This window comes from Amborella trichopoda, chromosome 1 (genome assembly GCF_054954075.1).
Source record: "Amborella trichopoda isolate Santa Cruz 75 chromosome 1, AtrichopodaSantaCruz75HAP2 v2.0, whole genome shotgun sequence".
Lineage (NCBI taxonomy): Eukaryota > Viridiplantae > Streptophyta > Magnoliopsida > Amborellales > Amborellaceae > Amborella > Amborella trichopoda.
Window position 1 is genome coordinate 41,356,483 of NC_142336.1, and position 23,228 is coordinate 41,379,710.

The window sequence follows — 23,228 nt, forward strand, 5'->3', positions numbered from 1 at the left end:
TTTATAGATCTACTTGATTTTAACCATTTTTGAAATTTAAAATTTCATAATTAGATATAAAAATAGATTTTGAGATAATCCTAAGACAATTTTACTTCAAAATTATATATTATGATAAAATTTGAAGGCGTACCTTAGTTGAGATAAAACTTGATTTTAACCTTACTTAATTGCATGGTGGAATAAAAACTTAAATAAGACATGTGGCCTGAGGTAAAAAGGAGTAGGATGAAAGTGAGAAAGCATGCACCTGCACGTGTGCGTGCACGGGATTTTCACGCGCTTAATCTCCGAATGGCACACTCTTGAGTGTGGTTCTCGTGCACCCTTTTTCTCTTTACCATGGCTCTAAGAAAAAACATGTTTCTTTATCTTTTCTTTTTTTTTCCAAGTAATTTTGAACAAGTGGCCGCCTCTTTATTGATGGACAGCTGAGAAGCTGTTAGCACACTATTAGAAAACTTAAGTGCTATCCTACTGTACTATAGCTTCCTAAACCAGTGTTCAAAACCATTACTCGGGTCGCGAACTCGGCCCATGCTTGAGCCAAGGCCAATTACTCTAGCAGCAAAAAATATTAAAAAAATAAAAATAAAACATAAAAATTCAAAAAGTTAGGGAAATATACTTAAAGTAAAAATTCAACAAGCACATCTAAATGTATCGAGCAATAGAATTTGAAGATGAGTTTGTGACCAAGAGTATTCTTGAAATTTTCTTATGAAGGGGAAATGTTTTTGAAGTTCTAATTTTATTTCACAACCAAGAACTACAATTTTTCATAAAATTTGAGGTGATTTTTTTTTTTTTTTTGGGGTAATTGAGTGGGAATAACCACCCCCTACCTATTTTCATAAGAGGTGACCTTTTTTTTTTTTTTTTTGGAAAGCTTTCTATGTTCCTCATACAACATAGAAGTTCTATCATCCCGCTTATCCATCCGTCCATTTTTTGAATGGAGGGCTAAGAATGCCCCAATCACAATATCATATCTCTACACAATTTTATTTTTAATTTTTTTTATAAACTATTTTGACAGACGTCCATTCTTCTATTAAACTCGCATTAATGAAAAATATAAATAAAATAAAATAAAATAACCAAAGTACCCTAAAAGTTTCAAGGGGTATTTTGGTCATTATTTTTTATCGAAAAATTATTGTTAATATTTTTTATACGTGCGCTCCAATGAGAAGATAGCACATTCCAAATTTCATATTAAAAAAAAAATGTATTACAAAAACTAAAAATAAACTACTTTGAGATGTTGGATCTAAGATCAAATGGTGAGTGGCTTGATAAAAAATGGATGGCTGGATTATAAGGGGAGCATAGAACTTCTACCTTGTAGGGGAAACATAAAAAACCTTCTTTCTTCTTCTTCTTCTCCGTTTTGGTTTGTTTTTTTTTTTTTTTTTTTGAGTAATTTTCAATGGGATCGACGAGCTCGTACCTATTTTCTAAAGCATTAGTGATTTTTGAATGGCTAAGCCTAAACTTTAGCTGGAGCACATATTGTACTACCACCACGACCCTAACCCCAATCTCAATCTCGACAACCCCAATCTTGAGACCGTCCAATATTTGAACATTTACATTTTTTAAAACTTAAATAGCAATTTCTTCAGCAGGTAAATTCTCTACAGCCGGATACTGCAGGAGCACGGAATCACTCTAGCAAAACTGAATGGGTTTCCGGCATCTATCAAAGAGCCACAGATTCTTCGAGGGTCCACAACATTGACAAGTGTGCTGTCCTACACCTCAAATTTGCAATATCTTTTAGTTGGCCAATTTCAAGTGTACATTTCTTCAAATTCAATGGACTTGTGTCCTTTAGTTGCCATTCACATTATTGAAAATGACAAAGGTAAACCACTCACGAAATGACTTTGTTTCTTGGCCCATTATCTGGGCTATGCCTTCGGCTCTTCTTATATTCCATTTGAACTCACATTAGAAAATGGGGTATTTGAAAAAGGTTATATACGTTTGACACTTTAAATGGTAGAATTAAGAACACCAAAAACAGTACTAACGAGGGTTGACAACTGATTGGGCCAGCCGTAGTCCCCATAGAACCGTCTTACGCAACCTGGCTAGAACTAGGCTAAAGAGTCACTGACCCTAGCTCTATCAATGCTAGAGTTGGACTGGGCTAGGCCAAAAACAATTAAAAAAAGTAAAAACAAAGAAAAAGAGGGTCGGACGGCCGGTCATGCCCCAAGCACAGCTTGGCCCTACATTAGACTGTGGTTGTGCTCCAGATTTTAGGGCCGGGCCTTATGGTCCAAACAAAGCAAAACCAATAGGCGCTAAATTTGGTATAGATATAAAACTTAGGGGCAATCTGCTTTTATATGATCATATCTTCTTAAGAATAAAAGGAATATTAGTGCATTTTTAATTTGGCGAATAAAATAACTTCCAACATATTTGAAACTTTGCTCGGCTACTGAAGATTCACAATCGAGAGAGTGCAAGAGTCTTTTAATGGCTCTGCTACTCCTCCCTGTCTGCACAGAAACCCTAATTTTTCATAACCCTTTTCCTTCTCACTCTAAGAATCACTGCTTCAGGTCTCCTACAAACCTCTCATGGATTCATGGTAACCGCCATAGAGACAGGAAGGTCACAGGAAAAGCTGCTGACTCTTCATCTTCGCAAGGCACAGTTGCAGATGACTATTATTCTGTTTTAGGATTGGTAATAAGAAAAACCCATCATTTCGATCTTAAAGTTTTTGTCGATTATCGGATAATTGTTGGGCATTTTTAGGATATCGATTTCAACTATTTCAAGGTATCAAATTGATCATGCTGTATCTGATGAGAAGAAAAAAAAAAAAAACAGTGAATAAAAACCCATTCGATATGAATTGATATTGTTTTCTAGTGTTATCTGGGTATTGAGTGTTGTTTGTTGTTCTTAAGTACGTATTGTGACTAAACGGAATTGAATTAAGTGCGGTTCATTTCATATTGAGAACCCAAGAAGTTACAGATTTGAAATTGAAATAAAGGATTGAAATAAAGGAATGTTATATAAAGCATTCAACGATCTGTCTTAACATATTCACCCAAAAAAAGATCTGCAACATATCTGTTTTCTGTATTGCTCATTTATTAATACTCATTTTATCAGAAATATACTTCAAATTTACTATGGTGATATCCCATTGTCAGCTGCCCGATGCGACACCCGATCAGATAAAGAAGGCATACTATAATTGCATGAAAGCATGCCATCCAGACTTGAGTGGAAATGAACCTCAGACAACAAACTTTTGTATATTCATCAATGAAGTTTATGAGGTGATTTCTCCTTTTGCAATGGTCTTTCTTTATTAATGCTAGAAACCTATAATCTACATTCTTTAGCTAGCTTTAGGATGCTACTCGTTCTATTGATTTCTCTTTGCAATAGCATCTGATTATATGTTGTTACAATGATACTTACGTGGATCAGCACAAATCAGGTACTCAGTGATCCTGTGCAGCGTATGGTGTATGATGAAATACATGGGTATGCATTGATTGCTATCAATCCATTCTTGGATGACACCAAGCCAAAAGACCATGCATTTGTTGATGAGTTCAGTTGTATAGGTACAAACAACTGGATTTCTTTCTTATCTACATATTTTATTACATATTAAAGTGAGATCTTCTCCTCTCTCTCTCTCTCTCTCTCTCTCTCTCTCTCTTTCATGCACACACACACACACACACACACAAGCACATACATATGCAGATTAGGATTTTGATTCCTCTCAAACGAGTACCAAAATTCACCAAAACTCAGCAAAATAACAATACTTAAGTAATGAGGATTCCACAGTCAAATTTTATTAACTCAAAGTTCTCAAACAAAAATAGCACACAAGCCCCAAAACCATTCACTAACAACTATTTAAGCAAATCCAAAATCCTAAAAAGCTATTATGAAATCCTAGCCAACCTTTTCTCTTTTAATCCTGGCCATTCTTAATTAACTGAAAATAAAAGATTAACCCTAGCCCCGTTAAAAATATAAGGGTGAGGCCCTAAACAATCAAATTAAGGCACATCTCTAAATTCACTAGGAAGGGGTTATTTCGATAATGAAAAGCCTTCAATTCGATCATCTCAACCTCAAGATGTATGGACACGAGAAAAGAAAGATTTCAAGTCTTGGAAACAATGCAACATGTAACGTATTATCTAGACTGTCAATTTTCAAGATTTTCAAGTGTTCACAGATCTTCTCAATCTACACTATTTGTGGATATTTAAATTTTATAATCAGAGATGAAAATAAATTTTCAGACCATCATAAAGATTTTTGATATTGAAACATTATATTTTGGTACTATTTGAAGGTGCGCCTTACTTTGATTGTTTAGGGCCTAGGCCTTATACAAACAACACCCTAAAATTAAATAGGTAACCCAAAATAATGTCCTTAACTACATTATTTGCCCCTTTTATGCCCCATGGTTCTATGGCCTTACCTTGCTCAGTCACAAACTATTGACTGTGGCATAGACTATTGATTGTGGCTGGAGCATGGTTGCATGACACACACACCCTACAATCTTCAATTGATATTTCATTTCGTGGCAGGTTGTAAAAATTGTGCCAATGTGGCCCCAAATGTGTTCAGAATTGAGGAAGATTTTGGAAGGGCAAGGGTCTACTGCCAATCACGAAATCCTGATTTAGTTCAGCAGGCTATAGATACTTGGTAAGTACTGAGCAACATAATTTCACACTTTTCTATCCTTTGATCTATAATCCAAGATGTCCTGTCTTTTCTCTTGTTTGCAGCAACAACAAGTATAAGAGTATTCCCCGGTTTGTAGGAAAAAATGGGCTCATTATTATGGTGGGATGTGTCTCTGTTTTTCTTTAGAAGTATGGGTGAAAAGAATAGAAATGAACAAATGTATCTCTAGAAACTAAGAATGTTATGATACGGAGGTCATGGAGTGACATAAAAAACACCCTTAGTGAGGTTACTGGACTACCAATCAAGGCAACATCCATCGTTTTAAAAAGTGCTGCCTTGGGCTAGTCGGCACCTGAGGCAGGGAAGGGGCCTAGTTGCCTCGCCTAGGGGGAGGCAGGCCCCTAAGTCGCCTGCCCTTGGCAGGCGTTTCAAACCTTAGCCCAGGCACCCGCCTTGCGCAGCTTATGGCTCAATGGTAGAAAATGCCCATGGGTTGTCGGCAAAATGGTCATTCCCTTATTTTAAGGGGAAGAAAAACATTGGGGGTACTTTAAAGCCCCGATTGCCTCCTAAGCATTTTTCAAGTAAGGGAAAAAAATAATAATCCAAAAGTCCAAATTTTTGTAAGTGTTTTGAGGAGAATAAACGCAAGAACTTCAATAAATTATTTTCAATCCATTTTTCTGCTTATTATTTCTTGTTATTTTACGTATTGTTTCTTTAGTTTCATTTTCTCTATATATTTGACTTCTGCTAATGGATTTCAGTTTTTTTAGTTTATGATATTGGACATGGAACCCTTTTGATCCACCCATATGGCACTGAGATTTTGAAATATGATTGTCTTTGACTTTTTGTGGTTTTATATCTTGCTTTTACATGTGTGAAATGTGATTCATCATTGCCTATTTACTTCCAAATTTTGGGATTTTCCTTTTCAAAATTTTAATGTCCAATTTGTAATGCATATTACTTCTAATTTACCTTAAAAATAAAATTTGTTAATTTATTACATACGTTATAGACGTGTGTGTGTGTGTATTCAGGCGCATATTTGTGCATGTATGTGTCGGCCACCTCGAAGCTGAGACATCTACCTAGGCAGCTAACCCCCTTGGATGCCCAGGCACCACATAGTGCATTTTAAAGCATTGTGAACATTGTACGTATAGAGATAGTAGAAGATTGGATAAAGCTATTTGGAAGATATAAGTTGAAGAGGGAAATTATGAAAGATTGTACATTCGTAAACCTAATTATGAGTGAAGCTCAAGAGAAAATCCAGGTCGTGTATTCTAGAGGAGTTGTTGGACTCAAGAGGGACATTTGTGGTATTTTCTAGGATCCCTAGGCATTGCTAACTCAACCTAGGTAGAGGACCAAGCACTAATGCAAAGAATGTATAGTGTGTTGGCCCTTTCTCTTGAGGGAGATTTTTGAATAGTATCATGTTTATGCAAACTGTTGATGGAATAAAAATGGGGCTAGACTATTTATTACTAAAAATTTTGTTCAATATGCAGAATGAGTTAAGATTGATGGCCAAGAAGTACCCATTAGTTAAGATTGATGGCCAAGTATCTAAAAAAGATTATTTTCGATATCTTGGGTTGATGATACATGAGAAAGGAGAGATTGATGAAGATGTCCCTCATACAATTAGAGCTGGGTGGATCAAGTGGAGATGTACATCCGGAGTCTTATGTGATCGTCGCATACCAATACCAATGAAACTCAAGTAGAAGTTCTATAGGATAGCTGTAAAACTAGCAGTGCTTTACGAGACATAATGTTGGGTGGGCAATAAATATATCCATAGAATTGGTGCAACTGAGATGATGATATTGAGAAGGATAAGTGGCAAGACAAGGAAAGATAGAATTTAGAATGATTATTTGAGGGAACTTAGGGGTAGTTCCAATAGGTGCTAAAATGAGACAAAATAGACTTAGGGAGTCCGGTCATGTGCTGTAGTGATCTAGAACAATACCTGTTAGTGGGGTGATTCGGTTCAAGTGGAAGGCTCTAAAAGGGCAAGGGGAAGGCCCCAGCGGACATGGATGGAAATAGTGAGAAAAGATATGGTGACTTCATGGATTAAGGGTATGACGGAATGACCCTTGATAGAGCGGAATGGCGGAACATGATTCGTGTAGCCGACTCAAAATAGTTGGGATAAGACTCGGATGATGAAGATGATGATGGTGATGTAGAATGTACTGTTCAAGGTGTGAAAAGTGCATATAGATTGACCAACTTGGTGGCGATAGATTTGGAACTTGGGTGTAAGTAAAGAAGAGATTTGGGTAGTGGGATGTAAATTTCCTTTTATTATCTCTCATGTTTTTCTCTTTCCGTTCTCTCTTCTTTTTCTTTTTTAAATTCTAGTTGTTTCTTTGATAAATGTTTTCTGTCCATACAAAAATTTTCCTTTTAGTATGTTGCGGGTTTTAGCACCTCTTTATACATGTAACTGAACAGAGCACTGATGTTATGTAATTATGTATCATCTGTAGTAAGTGTGAACATATGCCATCGTCCCTTACTATATCTTTCTTTTTATATGATAGGACTGTCTTTGAGGCCTTCTCTTCTAGCGAGGCTACCAAATCATAGTTTTGCTACATTTATCTGTAATTCTTTATAGGCATCAAAATATTGCTTGATGTAATGCTTACATATTGTGATCGTTGTGCATAATTAATTTTCTTACAACTGTTCATCTATTTAAATGTGGAATTTTGCTTACCCCCCCTCCCAAAAAAGCAAAATGCAAGTTTTCTTCAATCTAGTCTATCATAAAGTAGAAGTTCTTGGATATTTGGTATCCTAAGTACATCAGTTCCCAAGTGAAGTCAAAGGACTTCACCTAAATTACATTTCATTGTGTTCAACATTCTGAGCATTCTGTCCTTTAGGCTCTGACCTATACCTTAAAGTGCTGATGGAATAGTTTCTTATTCGCTAGCTCGCCTCTTATTTTCCGTGTAAATTTGTTAGTTGATTGATTATGGTACCATGTACATGTAGTAATCATTTCAATGTATCTAATTTCTTGTCTCTCTTTCTCCATAATCTCAGCCCAGTTGACTGCATTCATTGGACATCTGCCGCACAACTATCTTTGCTTGAAGACGAGATGCGCCGGGTAGAGAGGGTAAATGTAAGATATTCTTTTCATTCTTCTCCATAATGCTTCATAATGAGTGCATAGTCATTGGTTTACTAAATTGATCGCCTGGTTTGTTGCCAAAATATTGGTAATTATGCCTTTGGTCACTGGAATTGTGCATCTGTATCTTGAACATAATTTAGGTCAATTTGTTTGCATAGCAAATTTGATAAACTCCTTGTAGTGGGGCTTAAGTAGAATAGCCCTTTGGACTAACCTGAACCGAGTTACAACTCGTCAACCTCTTCGCCATTTAGATTCCTTTAGTGCTGGAGACTTCAACCAATTCCTTCCTCTGTCTCCAATAAGGAATTAAGAAAACTTGCATTCTCTCTTACTGATTATGTTCTGCACCTATGAGAGTGTAGCTCCAAAGGATCTTCACAACTCGTATCATTCCATAAGTTACATCGCATTGTCCATTATTAATTGAATATCTTTCTTGGAGTCATCAAGAAAGTACTAAATGCTCTCCCAATGTATGGCCGCTTCTCTTCCATTTCCGATCCCAAATTCTGTTTCCTTCTTCAACATGTCTTGTGATGATTACTTCTTTGACTAGGTTATTCTGTTTCACTGGCAATCTCCTACATCACTTGGCCTGTAGCTTTGTTAAACAAACCGAATCCCTGATTCCAAAGCCCCCCATGGACATCAAACAGCAGATCCCATTCGATTGGATGAATTCGAATCTTTTCCTTTGGCTATGTTCGATGCACAGAAAGTCTTTCTGCTGGCCCAAGTGGAACATTTTCCTTTGTACTGTTTTTATGGAGTCTATTTAACTCATAAATATTGCATTTTAGTTCTTGAATATTTTTATATTGTGCTTGCTCATTGATCTTTCATTTTATCGTCAAATGCACCAGGTCTACTACTCTTTTATCGAGTGTATCAGACACTATTCTTTCATTTTGTGGTCAAATGCACCAGGTCTACTACTCTTTTACAGAGTGTATCAGATACTGCTGGGTTCGTTTATATATTAGATATTTTATACTGTAAATGCTCTGCCCTATGCTAACAAATACACAATATATTTGATATGTGAGGTATTTTATCTTTCACATTGTAACAGAAATCACTCTGCATTTTTCAAAGAACTGTAGCTCTGTGCATATGAATCTTGCATTATTTTCATAAAAAGACAGCATAGTGTTTTTTTAACACTACACCACATATTAAAATCTTGCATTCTTGAACAAAAAGATTGCTGACCTCTATTTAGATCTTAGAGAGATAGAGGGAGCAACTTTCTGATCTACATACAGCATGCGGATAGTACGACAGCTGAATCTCTTTCTCTTCGAGTCATACTCAATGTGCCTGCAAATGATATGATTAAGAATACAAAGATTTCTAATTGAACTATGATGCCAACAGGTTGGTTTGATGCTTTCAGGGATGGGAGCCATGGCTTCTGATGTTTTTCAGATGGTAAGATTGTTGCTGTGGTGTGCTTGTTTATATATTTTTTATATCATTGCTTGGCTTGGTTAAGTTCCTATTTGTCATATTCATTTAAAACCTTCATTTAAGATCTTGTGCTTATTTGCAGAGCAAGTAGACATGGTGTTATCCTCAAAGGCTATCTTAGCTTATTCTGTGTGTAAACTAGAAAACTTGGTCTCAATGCATGTTGAGGGCATTTCTTTAAGTGATAACAATGGTTTTAAAGGGTTATCATGTGTCAAAACATTATTGTTTCAGGGAACTGTTATATTGTTCTCGTAAATCTTGTAATTTATCTACATTTTGTTACCAGTGGTTATCCAATTTGAAGCTCAACAGATGTGACGTTTGAAGAAATATCTCTTATGAAGAAAATTCTCTATGTAATAAATGTGTTCAAATGCTTTAGCATACGATGAAATTATTGATATTTCAATGGATTTTGAAGGATTGGTGAGTAACTTTTCATTCTTGTGGCAGGCAAGCACAAGATGGGAAAAACGTCAAGCAAAGGTCTTGGTAAGTATTTTGACCTCCTGAGTTTTATTTTATGCCATTGTAGAGGTAAGTTTATGACAATTACCATGTTAGATGAGTCTTTAATTCTTTATTTATAGGTGGATGTCCTTGAGTATGTAGTATCTTTTTGTTATATGGCGAATGGTTTTACAAAGGATTTGTGTCTTTCAAGATTTTTATGAGTTAAAAAAGAAGAAATTTGGAACATATGATTTATGATTTGGTGCTAACTCCTTCGCAACATTCTGAATAGTAGCCTTTTCCCAATTAATTGGGGTTGGCTTGGTGTATGAGTGTCTTGCTGTTTGTATATTCTTCTGGCACGTAATTCGGACAATTGCCTATTAAATGATATTTTGAGTGACACCAAGTGCAGCAATGCTAAGATTCTTTTTATGTTCGTTCTCATCGATCACATTTTCATTCTTCTGCAATAAAGGAAGAGAAGTGTGTAGTTATAAAGTGAAACTTACCATAGGATTCACAAGGGCCAGTATGTACAAGTTACGATATGGAGGCTATGAAGCAACATAAATATTCCCTAGAAAAGAATTGAGGAATACCAAGGTGCTATGATGCTCTTAACAATTTTGAGAACTTGAGTAGGCATTGGCTGACTCATGGACACAACATCCAGCTCCTAAAGTTTGCCAAACCTGTCCATTTGGTTCATCTCCTCATGCTTGTGATTTGAGGCAACACTATTACCCACTTTGGTTACCATACTATGTTAATTGGGAAGGTCATTACTTACTGTTAGCTATATAATAGCTTAATATATTAGCAAGAAAATGTTTAAAATGAAAATTTATCAAACCCCACCCAAGAGTTTCATTGTTTAAAATTTCACCCACTCCCTGTGTCCTACTTCCAAAAAGTCCAACAAGGTACACATCATATGGTTTCACATCTTGACAGGGGCAATTTCCAATTCTAATTCTCCATCAAAACCAAAGTAGCTTTTAGAAAAACTACCTATTTCAGCTATTAGTATTTTTATATATCAGTATGTCATTTAAGGCACCGTATGATATATTGGTATTTGTAAATACCGATGTGCAATATCTCATTGGTGACTTAATGAGATGGTGTTCTGAAACATTAATCTCATGAGTGACTTGTGTGGTGAGATGTGATGTTATAAAATACCGATACCTCAAAAGGTGTTTAGAGTGAGATATTGGTGTATGGAAACACCATTATCCTGTGAAAATTTAACACCTATTAGACATGGTATTATAAAATTCCAATATCTCTTTTTGATGAAATTGATTGTAAAAACTACCAATATCTCACAAGGTGACTTGGTGAGATATTGTTTTTTTTTAAATAACAATATCATTGTATATTTTGCAAGATATTGGTATTTTCTAACCCAGTATTTACCCATTATTGCATGTTCTTTTAGGGTTTTTTGCAATCAGGACAACAGAAATAGATCAAATGTTAAATTGTTTATCTTCCGAGGACGGTCTGATAAATTCCCTATTCAATATAATGATGATCAATTTCAAGGAAGATGACTTGGAAAAAATGAATTTTTATCCTTTTACAGTGTGCCAGTCTTTAGATAATTGTCATCTTCCCTGTGTTCAGTGGTGTGGTGTTCAATTCTTCTAAGAATCCTAAATAGGAATGAAGATTGCTTGTTTCCATGAAAAGTGACAGGTTTGTCATACAGACCTTCATTAAGCAGGTTTTGTTCAATATGACTTAGAACTAAATATATCATACAGTTAGCAAAAGGTTATCAAAGCATGGATGATTAGCAAAAGGTTATTGAAGCATGGATGATGTGAACCATATATGATATCTGTAGAAGGAAAATATTAGGAGCATATACATGCTAGAAATGTTTTACTCTAAACTGTGATTCCAGAGATCACGAAACTTATTGGATCATAGATAACATGGAGTTCATGGTCTCCTCATGGAAACTTATAATATATTTAGAAATAAAAAATCTCCTAAAGTGATTGAGGGTGGCCTAAAAGGCCCAAAACACATTTGTAGATAAAGATGAGGTTTATGGATTTAGGACTTTTGATATTAGAGCTTTCAAAATTCCAAGGTGCAGTCATGACGGGAGACTTTCCCTTGCTCTTTCATGAGCACTCTTATGGGTCTTTGACTAAATTAGCTCCAGTAATTCCTCTTTTCCCTTTTTCTTTTAGATGTTTATGGATATTTTGGACACTCAGTTGTATCATTTTCAAATTTAAAATATAGTTCTATTTCTCGGATTTGGTAGCAGCATGATTCCAATGGTCCAAATCGATTATAAAAATAGTTGAATGGGAAAAGGTTGCACAAGCCACTTTCTGGTTTCAATTTTTTTGGAACATTGTAGATGCATAACATGTAGTGACATCACATAGATGCCCATATATACTAGAAGAAACATAGAATATTGGGAAAATATCTCCATAGACCCTATTTTTGGGTTTCATTTCTCCATAGACCAAAGGTTTCAAAACCTATATTGCTGCATAGAGATTCTATCTTTTATATCTTCTAATCCTCTAGAGACTTACTTTACCTTTTTTTACTACATATTTTTAGCTCAATCAAATTTAGAGAAGACATCCTTTCTAAACCCCTCTATCTCTTCATTTGTTTCTCTCTCTTTCTTCGTGAATCTCCCAAACCCTTATCTCTCTAAAAATGTGGGATAGATATGGGGATAAAGAGAGAGTTGAGGGAAATTCGGAGAGAGAGAGAGGGGTTTGGGAGATTTACCGAGAGAAAGAGAAACACATAAAGTGAGAGAGGGGGTTTAGAAATGATGTCTTTTTTAAATTTGTTTGGGTAAAAAAGATAGGGTAAAAATAGGTAAAGTTGGTCTAGGGGTTACAAGAAATAATAAATAGAATCTCTATGAAACAAGGTAGGTTTTGAAACCTTGAGTCTATAGAGAAATGAAACCTAAAAATAAGGTCTATGAAGATATTTTCCCTCGAAGTATACATGCAATTATGGAAGTGCCTTTACCATATGTATGCGATACAATTACATGTTTTAATTGGATGCTTCATGGTAAGCGCTCCATGGTTTGTCTTAATGATAATTTGCTCCAGCAGGGATTATAAATTGCAAAATACATAATATATGAGAGGTTGAAATCGCGCTAGAAGCTAGAAGATGACTGAAAGGAACACCCACCTATTGAGTTCATACATCGTCTTCAAAGGAAGTTCGAGGTTATATTTCTTTTTATACAAATAATAAAATAGGGGGTGATTTCATGTCACCATGTCTTTGTAATAAAATGAAACCACAGTTCCAGAAAACCATGTTTGTGGCATTTGTGTAACCCCAAAAATTGCACAAACCCTCTCTTTATCCCAATAATCAATCCCAAAAAAAAAAAAAAACAATCAATTTGCACCCTAGATGTGATCAAAATGAATTCCCCTCCAACAATGAACCTAGACCATTTATATGGTAAATTTCAAGATCTATGCCTTTACGATCTATCATTTTTTTCTTTTTTTAAACATTATTTATCCAATGATAATAAAACCATCTAAAAAATTTGGAAGGGGAAAAGTCTTTCTAAGGCCTAGATCGATGTATCGTACCAAAATGGACAACCTATATTAGTACAACCTATATTAATTAGTCTAGGAAAAACACTTTCTAGGTTGTCTTTTCAAATTTTAACTTTGGAATTATTTGTTGGAATGAGGAGAGTACATATTTAAAAATTGGGGTCAAACAAGTGGCGCTAATATAGTTTTTGGAGATTGTTTCATTATACTACTGTACAATCCGTTGCATGAAATCACTTCCTAATGAAATATTATTTACTGCAAATTCTCTGTTCTACTTGGCGTTAATATAAATTGGATGCATGGATATACAATAACATCTGAAGATTCAGTTTTTGATTTCATTGTGCAAGTTCTTTTTTAATGTAAACTGGAAGTATAGAAATAAATTATAATGTCATGGCTGATGTAGTCAGATATTAGTTATAAGAAGCATAAGTCTTGTACTGTTTACTTGGATGGTTTGATATCTCCTGGGTTTAAATGCCTCTAATTCTGAATGCAGGAAAAGGCAAAGATTAGGATGATGAAGCAAAAAGAATCTGATAAATCTGGATCATACTGGAGTGACCTATGGGGAAAGCCCAGGAGCTACCAAAGCACAGGTATTTCAACTTACACTATAAGTCTGGCGCTTAAAGAGTATCCATGCATGTCCTAGTAATGGTATAAAGGATCTTGATGTTTAAAGCTTTTCTGACTTGTTCATACCTCAAATAATCTGGAAGGTACGTGTGATTGATACTTTTATTTATTTGTTAAGTTTGGATGAATGGCCAAGACAGAAGCTGCTTGTTGGGATTATCCAGATTGCCCATCTAGTCTATTGTCTGCTTTGTGTATGGCATCCATGCATATGCATGTGAAGCAGTTAACGGAGAACATAATGCATTTATGGGCATGTATAAGAGTATATGGGCGCATTTATTTATTTTATCTTGGAAGCCTCACTTAAACCAGCAAGTTTGTCTGATGAAAAAGATCAAATATCCCATTCTCTCTCTCTCTCTATCCTATTTTCTCTCTCTCTCTCTCTCTCTCTCTCTCTCTCTCTCTCCCGGTCTTTTGCAATTTTAATGCCAAACCTCAGCAGCTTATCTATGATGGGGTTACACAAGTTGTTGTCTCTTCCAGTTCTAATTCGAACTGCTTGCTAGCTCCCACCCGTTTCTCTCGGATGCATGACAAGAAGAAAAACATATGAAGTATTATTATTAATTATCATCACCATCATCATCTATGATTTTTGTTGTTGCTGCTGCGGTATCTAGAGCTTTGAAGGTTATTTGCCCCCCAAAAGGAAATAAGTGATTAAATTGGAAGTGGTTGCATTTGTTTGTGTTGAGCAGAGGAGGAAGTACAGGAAAGGGCAAAAAAGGTAGCAGCTGCAGCCAGGAGATGGAGAGAATATTCAAGAGGTGTGGACAGGCCTTCTACTTTCAAACTTCCTGAAGAAATCTCTACAAAGGAATGATAAGGGCAACTCACATTTACATGCAAATACAGTTGTGTTTTTACTCATTCTATTTCTTCCTATCCGATTACTGTTGTAAGATATAAAATATTATGATTCATGATGCTCCCACGTTACTCTTTGTGGGGAGTCAAATGTAAAGTAAACCTCACAGATGCTGAGATGCCATTCTTCCAAAAAATTATATTTTTATAGGTTGAAGTATATTTGTGATTGGCCCCTCTCTATGTGCTATCCTGAGATTGGTTCCTGTGTGTGTGTATTTGCCAAGACTTACCCAAATTCAGCTGGAATGTGTGTATTTGCCAAGACTTACCCAAATTCAGCTGAAATCCATTTGAAGCCAGGGTAAAACTAACATCAACAACTGGTCTTAATCAAGATTCAAGATTGAATTGCATTCTGGCCCAAGTAGAGGACCGCTAGTAGTTATGTACGGTGGATTTATAGGCATTTTGGAGGAGCACCAGTGCTTCAATCTTTTATTAGGGATTTGTATGGCATCTTTTCAGCAAACACAATGGTCCTCTTACAGTTGATTAAAAGACAAAAGATTGATGTGAGCAAATCCGCCATTATGTAAAGAATGGCACACTTATTGTGAGGTAAGAGCACTGAAGACACGAAGAGAGGATTATTGCACTCTTAACTACTACTGTTGGTTCAATTAAAGTCCCAGAAAATTTTAAAAAGAAATAGAAGAATCAGTGATTTTTAGAAACAAGCGATAAAGCTGCCCCTCTCTGCTGATCTCTCTGCTGATCAAGGGGGATGCTGTACATTTAATCCCCAAAAAACATCAAGAATAAAACCTTCTCTCTTGAGGAAGCTCAAAAAGCAGGCCTTTAACACCTCTTGTAATTTACAGACACCACCCACTTTTATAATTTCAGAACTACATTTACAGCTACATGGACCAGACAACAAAGATCAACCTCTTTTGTGTAGAAAAATGGTTATAAACCTTGCTTTCTCTCTCATTATCTCACTGTAGAGGCAACATTATGGGCCCAAAGTTTGAGATGCTCTTTCATATCCATACCTTGACTCAATTCAGGAATTTTCCATTGAATCAACTTGCTCTCTGGTTTTCTCACTAACCATGCCTCTGATAAGTATGGTCTAGAAATGTTTTTATTATCTTCTTCTTGCTTCTCATTCTCTTTCTCCTTTGTCTTTACCATCCTCTGAAGGCCGGGGATGATGGATTTCAATCTAGGACTTAATTCACTCTCCTCAAATGTAAAACCCAAATCTATAAACCCTTTCAATTCTTCAAACTCCAACTCAGAAAGACTCTTGCTCAAACTCTTCTTCCCCTGTGTATTCATCTGTCTATGGATCTCTGGCCTCCCAAGTCTTGAAGGTTTGGGCGGAACCTCAGTCCTCTCCTTTGTCACTCTCCCTTCAACTTCTTTCCCGGAATATATTGTCTTCAATTTTGGTCCCTGCAAGACCGATTTAGGGGAGCTAAACCCACTTTTCAACATGGGTTTCCTGGTTTCTTGGCTTATGACATCTTTGGTGGAAAGAGGAACAGATGATAGTGGTACCCGAACCTCCAAATTTGGAGGTGCAAAAACTCCATTAGATGTGGGTTTCTCCAGAGATTGGTCACTCAACGATCTTCGATGGAGAAGAGAAATCTTGGGCTTGGTTTGTGATTCTAGAGAAATGTATTCTATTTCGTGCCCAGCCTCCGAAAACTTCTTGTGGTTCTTCTTGCGGTCCTCCTCATGCCCACCTGCAACTCCTTTTCCCTTACAAATAATCTCTGATTCGAAAATTCTCAGTGAGGGTCTGGACGGTGGAGAAGAACCCATTTCTGAATCTGTTGTAGAAAGAGAATGAAGAGGAGCAGCCATGAGTTCAGCAGTAGTTGGATGTTGGGTTTTAATGGATGAAGCTTCAGGTCGGGGGGAAGGGCAGAAGATGTTTTGAGAGAACCAGAGCAGGTCTACAAGGTCCAAGACTTGCTGTTTATCCATGAAAGAGAAGCACAGGATAATGAAGCAAAAGAAAAAGTAAGATATATGGGATGACGGAGAAAAACAGGACTGGTTATAAAGGCAGATATCAGTATATTCCTGTTGTTTACGGTTTTATTATTGATTGGAGGCCGCATAAAAAGGACCAGGTGAATGTAATTATGTAAATCAAAGATGAGTGAGAAAGTAGAGAGAGAGAGAACGACAGAGAGAGAGAGTGGGGTCACCAGGGAACAGTGATATTCGAATTTCCATTTTTTGTCAATTGCTTTTGTTTCACGTGTTTTGAGAGTTGTCTTTTGAAAAGCGTAAGCGTGTGGAAAAAGAGTGCAGCGTGTGAGAGTTTTTCCCTGTTTTGACTTTTGAAGTCTGCGCTCCCTACTGCTGGATCATGCGGTCCAGTTGATCCCTCGGGCCAAAGAGTTAATTTGGAGGAATTCTTTCGATTTTAAATTGGGGAGCTTAATGATAGATGGAGTATTTAACATTTTTCCTATTTGCAACTATACACGACCCGTTTCTTTTATAGGTATTGTGAAAATAAATTGAAAGAGATGGTAAAATGTTAAATTGTTCATCTCTAATAAGTAATTTAATAAGAGATTGTATATTAAAGACTATTTAATTTTGATACAAGAAAGTTACAATTGTTTTTTATTATTGGATGTGAAATTTTACAGATGAAAGTGCATAACAACATTCAAAAACTTCTGTTTTGGACTTTGTGTTTAGACATTCTCAACTACCTGATTTCAAAGTTTGACAATCAATAATGATTGTTACCTCTTTGTATGAAATGCAAATGATCGCATTACATAACCATTTAATAAAGTTCCCTTTAACCTTTTGGGATCCATCTAGGGATGAGCAAGAGATTAATTATAAAAAAGGAATTATGAGTTTTTAAACACACAAACCTAATCCAAAATTTGAACATCCCTGCTCAATATCTGGACGATAAATTTTGAGTCACTTTCATATCCAATCGATTTTCCTTTTCTTTTTTGAGGTTAATTAGTAGGATCAATAAACATTCCCAAAATTCAGAGTCTCGACTCTTGAGGGAGCAAAAATGAGAAATATGTTCCCGCCGGAGCAGAAAATGGTTTCACTGCACGTAAAAGTTGACCGTTAGAATGCGTGGGCGGCTACGATTTCTTTACTGGCATTGGAGATTCAGTCACAAGGAACTTTCAAATGGGCCATGTTTTAAACGGGACACACGTGTGAGGGTATAAAAAAAGTTTCCTATTTGAAACTCGTTTTTTTAGTAAATGATTCCCATTTCAAACTCACCAGGAGCTATAATTAGGTAGGGCTGGTAATGGACCCTGCGGCCCGACCTAAAAAAATGTAGAGGTTGGGCTACAAACTGTTGCCCAACGGCTGGGCTGCGGCCAGTGCTGCCCCAGTTCGGCCTGGCCGGGCCCCGGCCCTGGTCCTGTTAGACTCGGCCCTAACAGGGGCAAAGCCAGCCTTATAGGGATAAGGGTTAGGGCTACCGCGGTTGCTACCCTTATAATTAAGGCAGCCAATTTTACTCTTTTTGTTTTTTGAGGAAATTAGCAGTCAATTTTACTTGATAATTGTTTTCGACGGAATTCACTCATACGTAGGAATTAGAAAAGTAACTATTCATTTTCAAGTAAGGAGAGTTAGTACCAACTTAATCAACTTCTTCTTGTCATTAATTTCCTCCTATATTAACATGTGCATAATAACAAAATCGTGTGGGTTTATCCACCTAAATCAAATTATTTCTTCTAACAATTTTCAGGGTGCATTCTTTTAGTTTTTTCATTTTTAAATTTTATTTATGAACAAATTATTTTTCTTTATTTGCACTCAATCAGAAATTTTATTATCAATTTGGTCCTAATAGCCAATTTGCTCCTTTTTCCATTAAATTTCAAATAAGATAAGTGATAGTTAGGTAAAGAGATGGGCAGTTGCATGGGAATGGAGTTGGGGCATCAATGGTTAGGAAGGGCGGATGCCTCAACATGATGTCGCACCGGAGGGGTCGATGCCTCAACATAGTGTCCTACCGGAAGGGCCGATGCCTCAACATAACGGCCCACCATCCATTTCACTATTTGTAGATCAAACAAACCATCCATTCCCACTGTCTACATCGGGTGCAGTTTGTGCAGAGCCAAGGCTCTAAACAATCAAAGTAAAGCGCACTTTCAAATAATGTCGAGAAGTGTAGTTTCAATACTAGAAATCATTGTGATAGTCTTAAAATATAATTTTATCGTTAATTATAAAATTTAAAGTTTAAAAAATAGTGTCGATCGAGCAGATCTATGAAAATTGAAAATTGACGGTCGAAAAATGCGTTACAAGATATACAATTTTTAAAATTTGAAATCCATTTTTTTTCTCATGTCCATGCATTTTGATTTCAAGATGATCAATTTGAAGATATTTGGGCATCAAAACAACTTCTTCAATTGAAATTTTTGAGGTGAGTTCTAATTTGATTGTTTAGAGCCTCAGGTATATAAACTTTTTCCTATCATATATCCATCACAAAAAATAAAAAAAAGGTAAGCACTTGCATATTTTGGGCAAAAGTGACGTCACTAAGTGGTATGTCCCAATAAAATGGAATGTTAAAAAAAGGAAAAAAAACGAAAAAGAAACATTTGAGCCAATCCAAAGAGTAGTTCTTTAAAGTGCAACTTTTTTTTAAAAAAATCTTTTTTATATAAAGTGCAACTTGCACTCAAATATTATAATAAATAGCCATAGTCGCTGCCCCTGTCACATACCCTCCTCATGTGAGTGAGTAGCCATAAATATCACATTCGTGATTCATAAATCTGAATATTCACAACCTTTTTATTTCCTTATCCATCTATTGACGGCACAAGGGGTCAAGAACTCGGGGCAATTATCAATTCTGCCCTCCATGGGAACTAGTTTGGAAAAATTTACTAATATCTCCCAACTTTAACTTTCTAGGCATCCTCTCCCTTGCCATTTTTGATACCACTCTATAACTTTCATACTGTTTTCTTTTGCTACTACTCTCCAAGTTAAACATATGTTTTTTTTTTTAAAATCAAAATACCCCCATTTTGAACCGTGTGTTTGTCACCCTTTTTTTTTTTTTTTGGTTATGGGACCGAAAAATGAGTCCGGCCTGGCTCACAAAATGTGTTTTTGAGCCCATGAGCCCAAGCTGTGCCACTTTTTATGCATCTCAAGTTTCTATTGCTGAACTAGGAAAAAAAAAAAAAACTCCTTGAATGACTTACATAATCTGATATTTTTGATCTAAAGTTTTTGGATCCACTTTTAAACGAAAAAAATATTTTGAATTCCTAACCACCTAGACCTCTTGGACAGTCTGTGTGTACTTCTAGGGTTTATTTTTGCATTATGCAGCTCAAAGTGATTATTGAAGGTTTCCATTTTGCTTTCTTAAGAGGGTGCTAGGCTGTGTAGGTCACATCACCAAACTTCAGTCTTAAAATAGTTCTAGTACCTAAGGGAGTAAAAAGTATATTTTGCTAATGTGGGGGGCAAATAGTTTTTTTCATAAACTACTTTGGTTTCCGTTGTAGGGGTAAAATTGCATATTGACCCACTTATCCCATTAGACATGTCCTGTGAGAATTTTTTTAAATTAGGGCAAAAGGAATAAGTGAAGTATTTATTAATGGAAAAAGTTTATATAGAGCCGAGGCTCTATATAATCAAATTAGAGCTTACCTCAAAAAGTTTCTTAGAAGAAGTTGTTTTGATGCCCAAATATCCTCAAATTGATCATCTCGACATCAAGATGTATGGATATGAGAAAAAAATGAATTTCAAAATTTGAAAATAGTGCATCTTTTTAACGTATTTTTGGACCGTCAATTTTCAAGATTTTCAAGTTTTCATAGATCGGCTAGATCTACACTATTTTTTAAGTTTTAAAATTTATAATTAAAGATGAAAATATATTTTAAGGCTATCACAAAGACTTTCAACATTGAAACCACAGTTCTCGATACTATTTGATGGTGTGTTTCACTTTGATTGTTTAGAGCCTCAGCTCTATACAAACCGCATCCTTTATTAAGTGGCCACCTTTTTTTTTTTTTTTTGACGATGATGATGATAATAATTGTTTGAATAAATAATAAGTATATAAATAATAATGAGCTTTAGAAGTATATTTTTGGAATGGGATAAATGGAGGGTTCAAGTCAAAAGGCAATGCAATATATTAATGGAAAAGTTTATGCAGAGCCGAGGCTCTAAACAATATAATTAGAGCCTACCTAAAAAATTTTACTAGAAGAGGTTGTTTTGATGCCCAAATATCCTCAAATTGATCATCTTGACATCAAGATGCATGGAAATGAGAAAAAAATTGATTTCAAGTTTGGAAATAGGGTATTTTGTACCTTATTTTTGGACCGTCAGTTTTCAATACTTTCAAGTTTTCATAGATCTCTTGATCTACGCTATTTTTGAAGCTTTAAACTTTATAAATAAAGATGAAAATATACTTTAAGGCTATCAAAAAGATTTCTAATATTGAAACCACATTTCTCGACCATATTTAAAAGTACGCTCTAATTTGATCGTTTAAAGACTAGGCCGTATACAAACCGCACCCATATATTAATAGGGAAGGGATGCGTTCTAAGCTAGTTCTCTTGTGCTATAAATGAAGGTTGACGGTGAGTCCAATGCAAAATACGAGGACAATGATACATGATGATCGTTACTCTTGAGAGTGGTTTGGGACAAGGACCTGGGAGGATATACAAAAAGGAAAATGGTTTGATACGGCTGCAGCCCTATTAAAAAAAAGTAAAGCCTCACTTCAAAAGTTACTGGATATTGCAGTTTTGGTGTCGAAAAACTTTCAAATCGATAATTTTGGCCTTGATATTATGGTTGTGAAAATAAATAGGATTTCAAGTCTTAAAAATAATATATATTGTAATATATTATCTAGACCGTCCATTTAGTCCTAAAAGTAAGTATTTATGGATCCACAAGATCTATATCATATTTTGAACTTCAAATTTCATAGTTGGCGTCAGAAATTAATTTTAGAGCTGTCATAGAGATTTCTGATGCCGAAAGTGCTTTCTGAACAAGAATTTAAGGTGGGACATTACTTTGTTTTCATAAAGCCTAGTCTCTATAGAAACCACATCCATACAAAAAAAGCTGAAGATATAATATGGTCTTTAATTACCATTAGTATTATAGCTTATGCCTTGCTTTAGAAATTTTCGCTTTTAGCTATCAAGACAGCAAAAAAGTAAAAAGGACAGAACCGTCAAGGACCAGTTTGATAACGGAAACCTGGAACCTTTTGGGTGTTGGAAGATCTGTCTCCATGGAAGTGAGAACCTCCTGGGAGGTGGAACATGCATATACTGATAAGCTGCCTAGAATCATTTTGAAGTTTAAGAATTGTGTTCGATAAGTTGTTTGGAATTGTTTAGAAATCTGGGAAGAAGTCTCCATTGTCCACTTATTGTTTGCATTACATTTTATTGTTAATTTTTTGGAAGTCTGAGAAGACATCGTGCAAGGGAAAGGATGATTTCTATGGGGAGAGGAGATATTAAAAGGGTGGGAAATAGGCTTCCAAAGAGGGGGCTTCCATCACAGCCTACAAGCCGATAGAAGCTCTGTTTTTGGACGTGCGTGGATGGGCAGTCACACTTCCAACGTTTTTTTCCATCAAGCACATGAGATATGGTTTGGTGGGACTTTTGGCTCCGACTTCCTAAAAGTTCCACCAAACAAACAAGTCCTATAGGAAAGGCATTTTGGAATACTCTTAACCAAAGCATTAGTTCCTCCGCATCAGCTGTGTCTGTAAGTAATTTAATACAAATTTTATACAATTATCGCTGAAGTGTGAAAGGTTAGACTAAGAATAATGATGTGGTGCCCACATTTTTCTCTCAAATAAATAGTTTGGTGCAGCACGTGCATCACATGATGGAATAAGAGTGGGGTTGAGCAGATGGCCGGTGGGGTGAAGCCAAGCGTATACCAGACAATGATGGTAGGCTTAGGCCCAACCGAAGTAGTTACCAGCTGTGGTTAGTTGGAGTTTCAACGTGATGTCAAGAGTTCTATTCCTAGTTGTATCAAGATAAAATTCAAAATATATGCATAGAGGTCTTTTATCCCTGGTAAAAATGGAACTTACAAAATATATGCATAGAGGTCTTTTATCCCTGGTAAAAATGGAACTTACAAAATATATGCATAGAGGTCTTTTATCCCCGGTAAAAATGGAAATTAAGATTTTATATTGTAGCTCTCTGCTACTACCTAGTCTTGAACCAATTCCTAAAGGAAAAAGTTTATATAAGGTTGAAGAAAAGGTT

At 35.8% G+C, this 23,228-nt stretch overlaps 2 protein-coding genes across 2 annotated transcripts; one reads left to right on the plus strand and one right to left on the minus strand.

The window, feature by feature from the left end:
- The first annotated feature begins 2,446 nt into the window (after nucleotides 1-2,446).
- Nucleotides 2,447-15,099, plus strand: LOC18425637 (DNAJ heat shock N-terminal domain-containing protein). Its single transcript, XM_006830150.4, has 9 exons — nucleotides 2,447-2,706; nucleotides 3,186-3,314; nucleotides 3,479-3,608; nucleotides 4,605-4,725; nucleotides 7,792-7,873; nucleotides 9,266-9,319; nucleotides 9,815-9,853; nucleotides 13,910-14,009; nucleotides 14,754-15,099. The coding sequence occupies exons 1-9, from the start codon at nucleotides 2,494-2,496 to the stop codon at nucleotides 14,876-14,878; spliced, it is 993 nt and encodes a 330-aa protein (XP_006830213.1). The 5' UTR covers nucleotides 2,447-2,493; the 3' UTR covers nucleotides 14,879-15,099.
- A 462-nt stretch (nucleotides 15,100-15,561) lies between these two features.
- LOC18425607 (DUF1685 family protein) lies at nucleotides 15,562-16,866 on the minus strand. The gene has a single exon (XM_006830151.4). The coding sequence runs from the start codon at nucleotides 16,864-16,866 to the stop codon at nucleotides 15,859-15,861; it is 1,008 nt and encodes a 335-aa protein (XP_006830214.1). The 3' UTR covers nucleotides 15,562-15,858.
- Nucleotides 16,867-23,228: the final 6,362 nt, after the last annotated feature.

Bases quoted from the DNA above. Each gene is read 5' to 3' on its own strand.
- LOC18425637 (XM_006830150.4), top strand. From the start codon at position 2,494: ATGGCTCTGCTACTCCTCCCTGTCTGCACAGAAACCCTAATTTTTCAT. The intron at 2,707-3,185 runs GTAATAAGAAAA...TCCCATTGTCAG, and splicing joins ATTATTCTGTTTTAGGATTG to CTGCCCGATGCGACACCCGA. The intron at 9,854-13,909 runs GTAAGTATTTTG...TTCTGAATGCAG, and splicing joins AACGTCAAGCAAAGGTCTTG to GAAAAGGCAAAGATTAGGAT.
- LOC18425607 (XM_006830151.4), bottom strand. From the start codon at position 16,866: ATGGATAAACAGCAAGTCTTGGACCTTGTAGACCTGCTCTGGTTCTCT.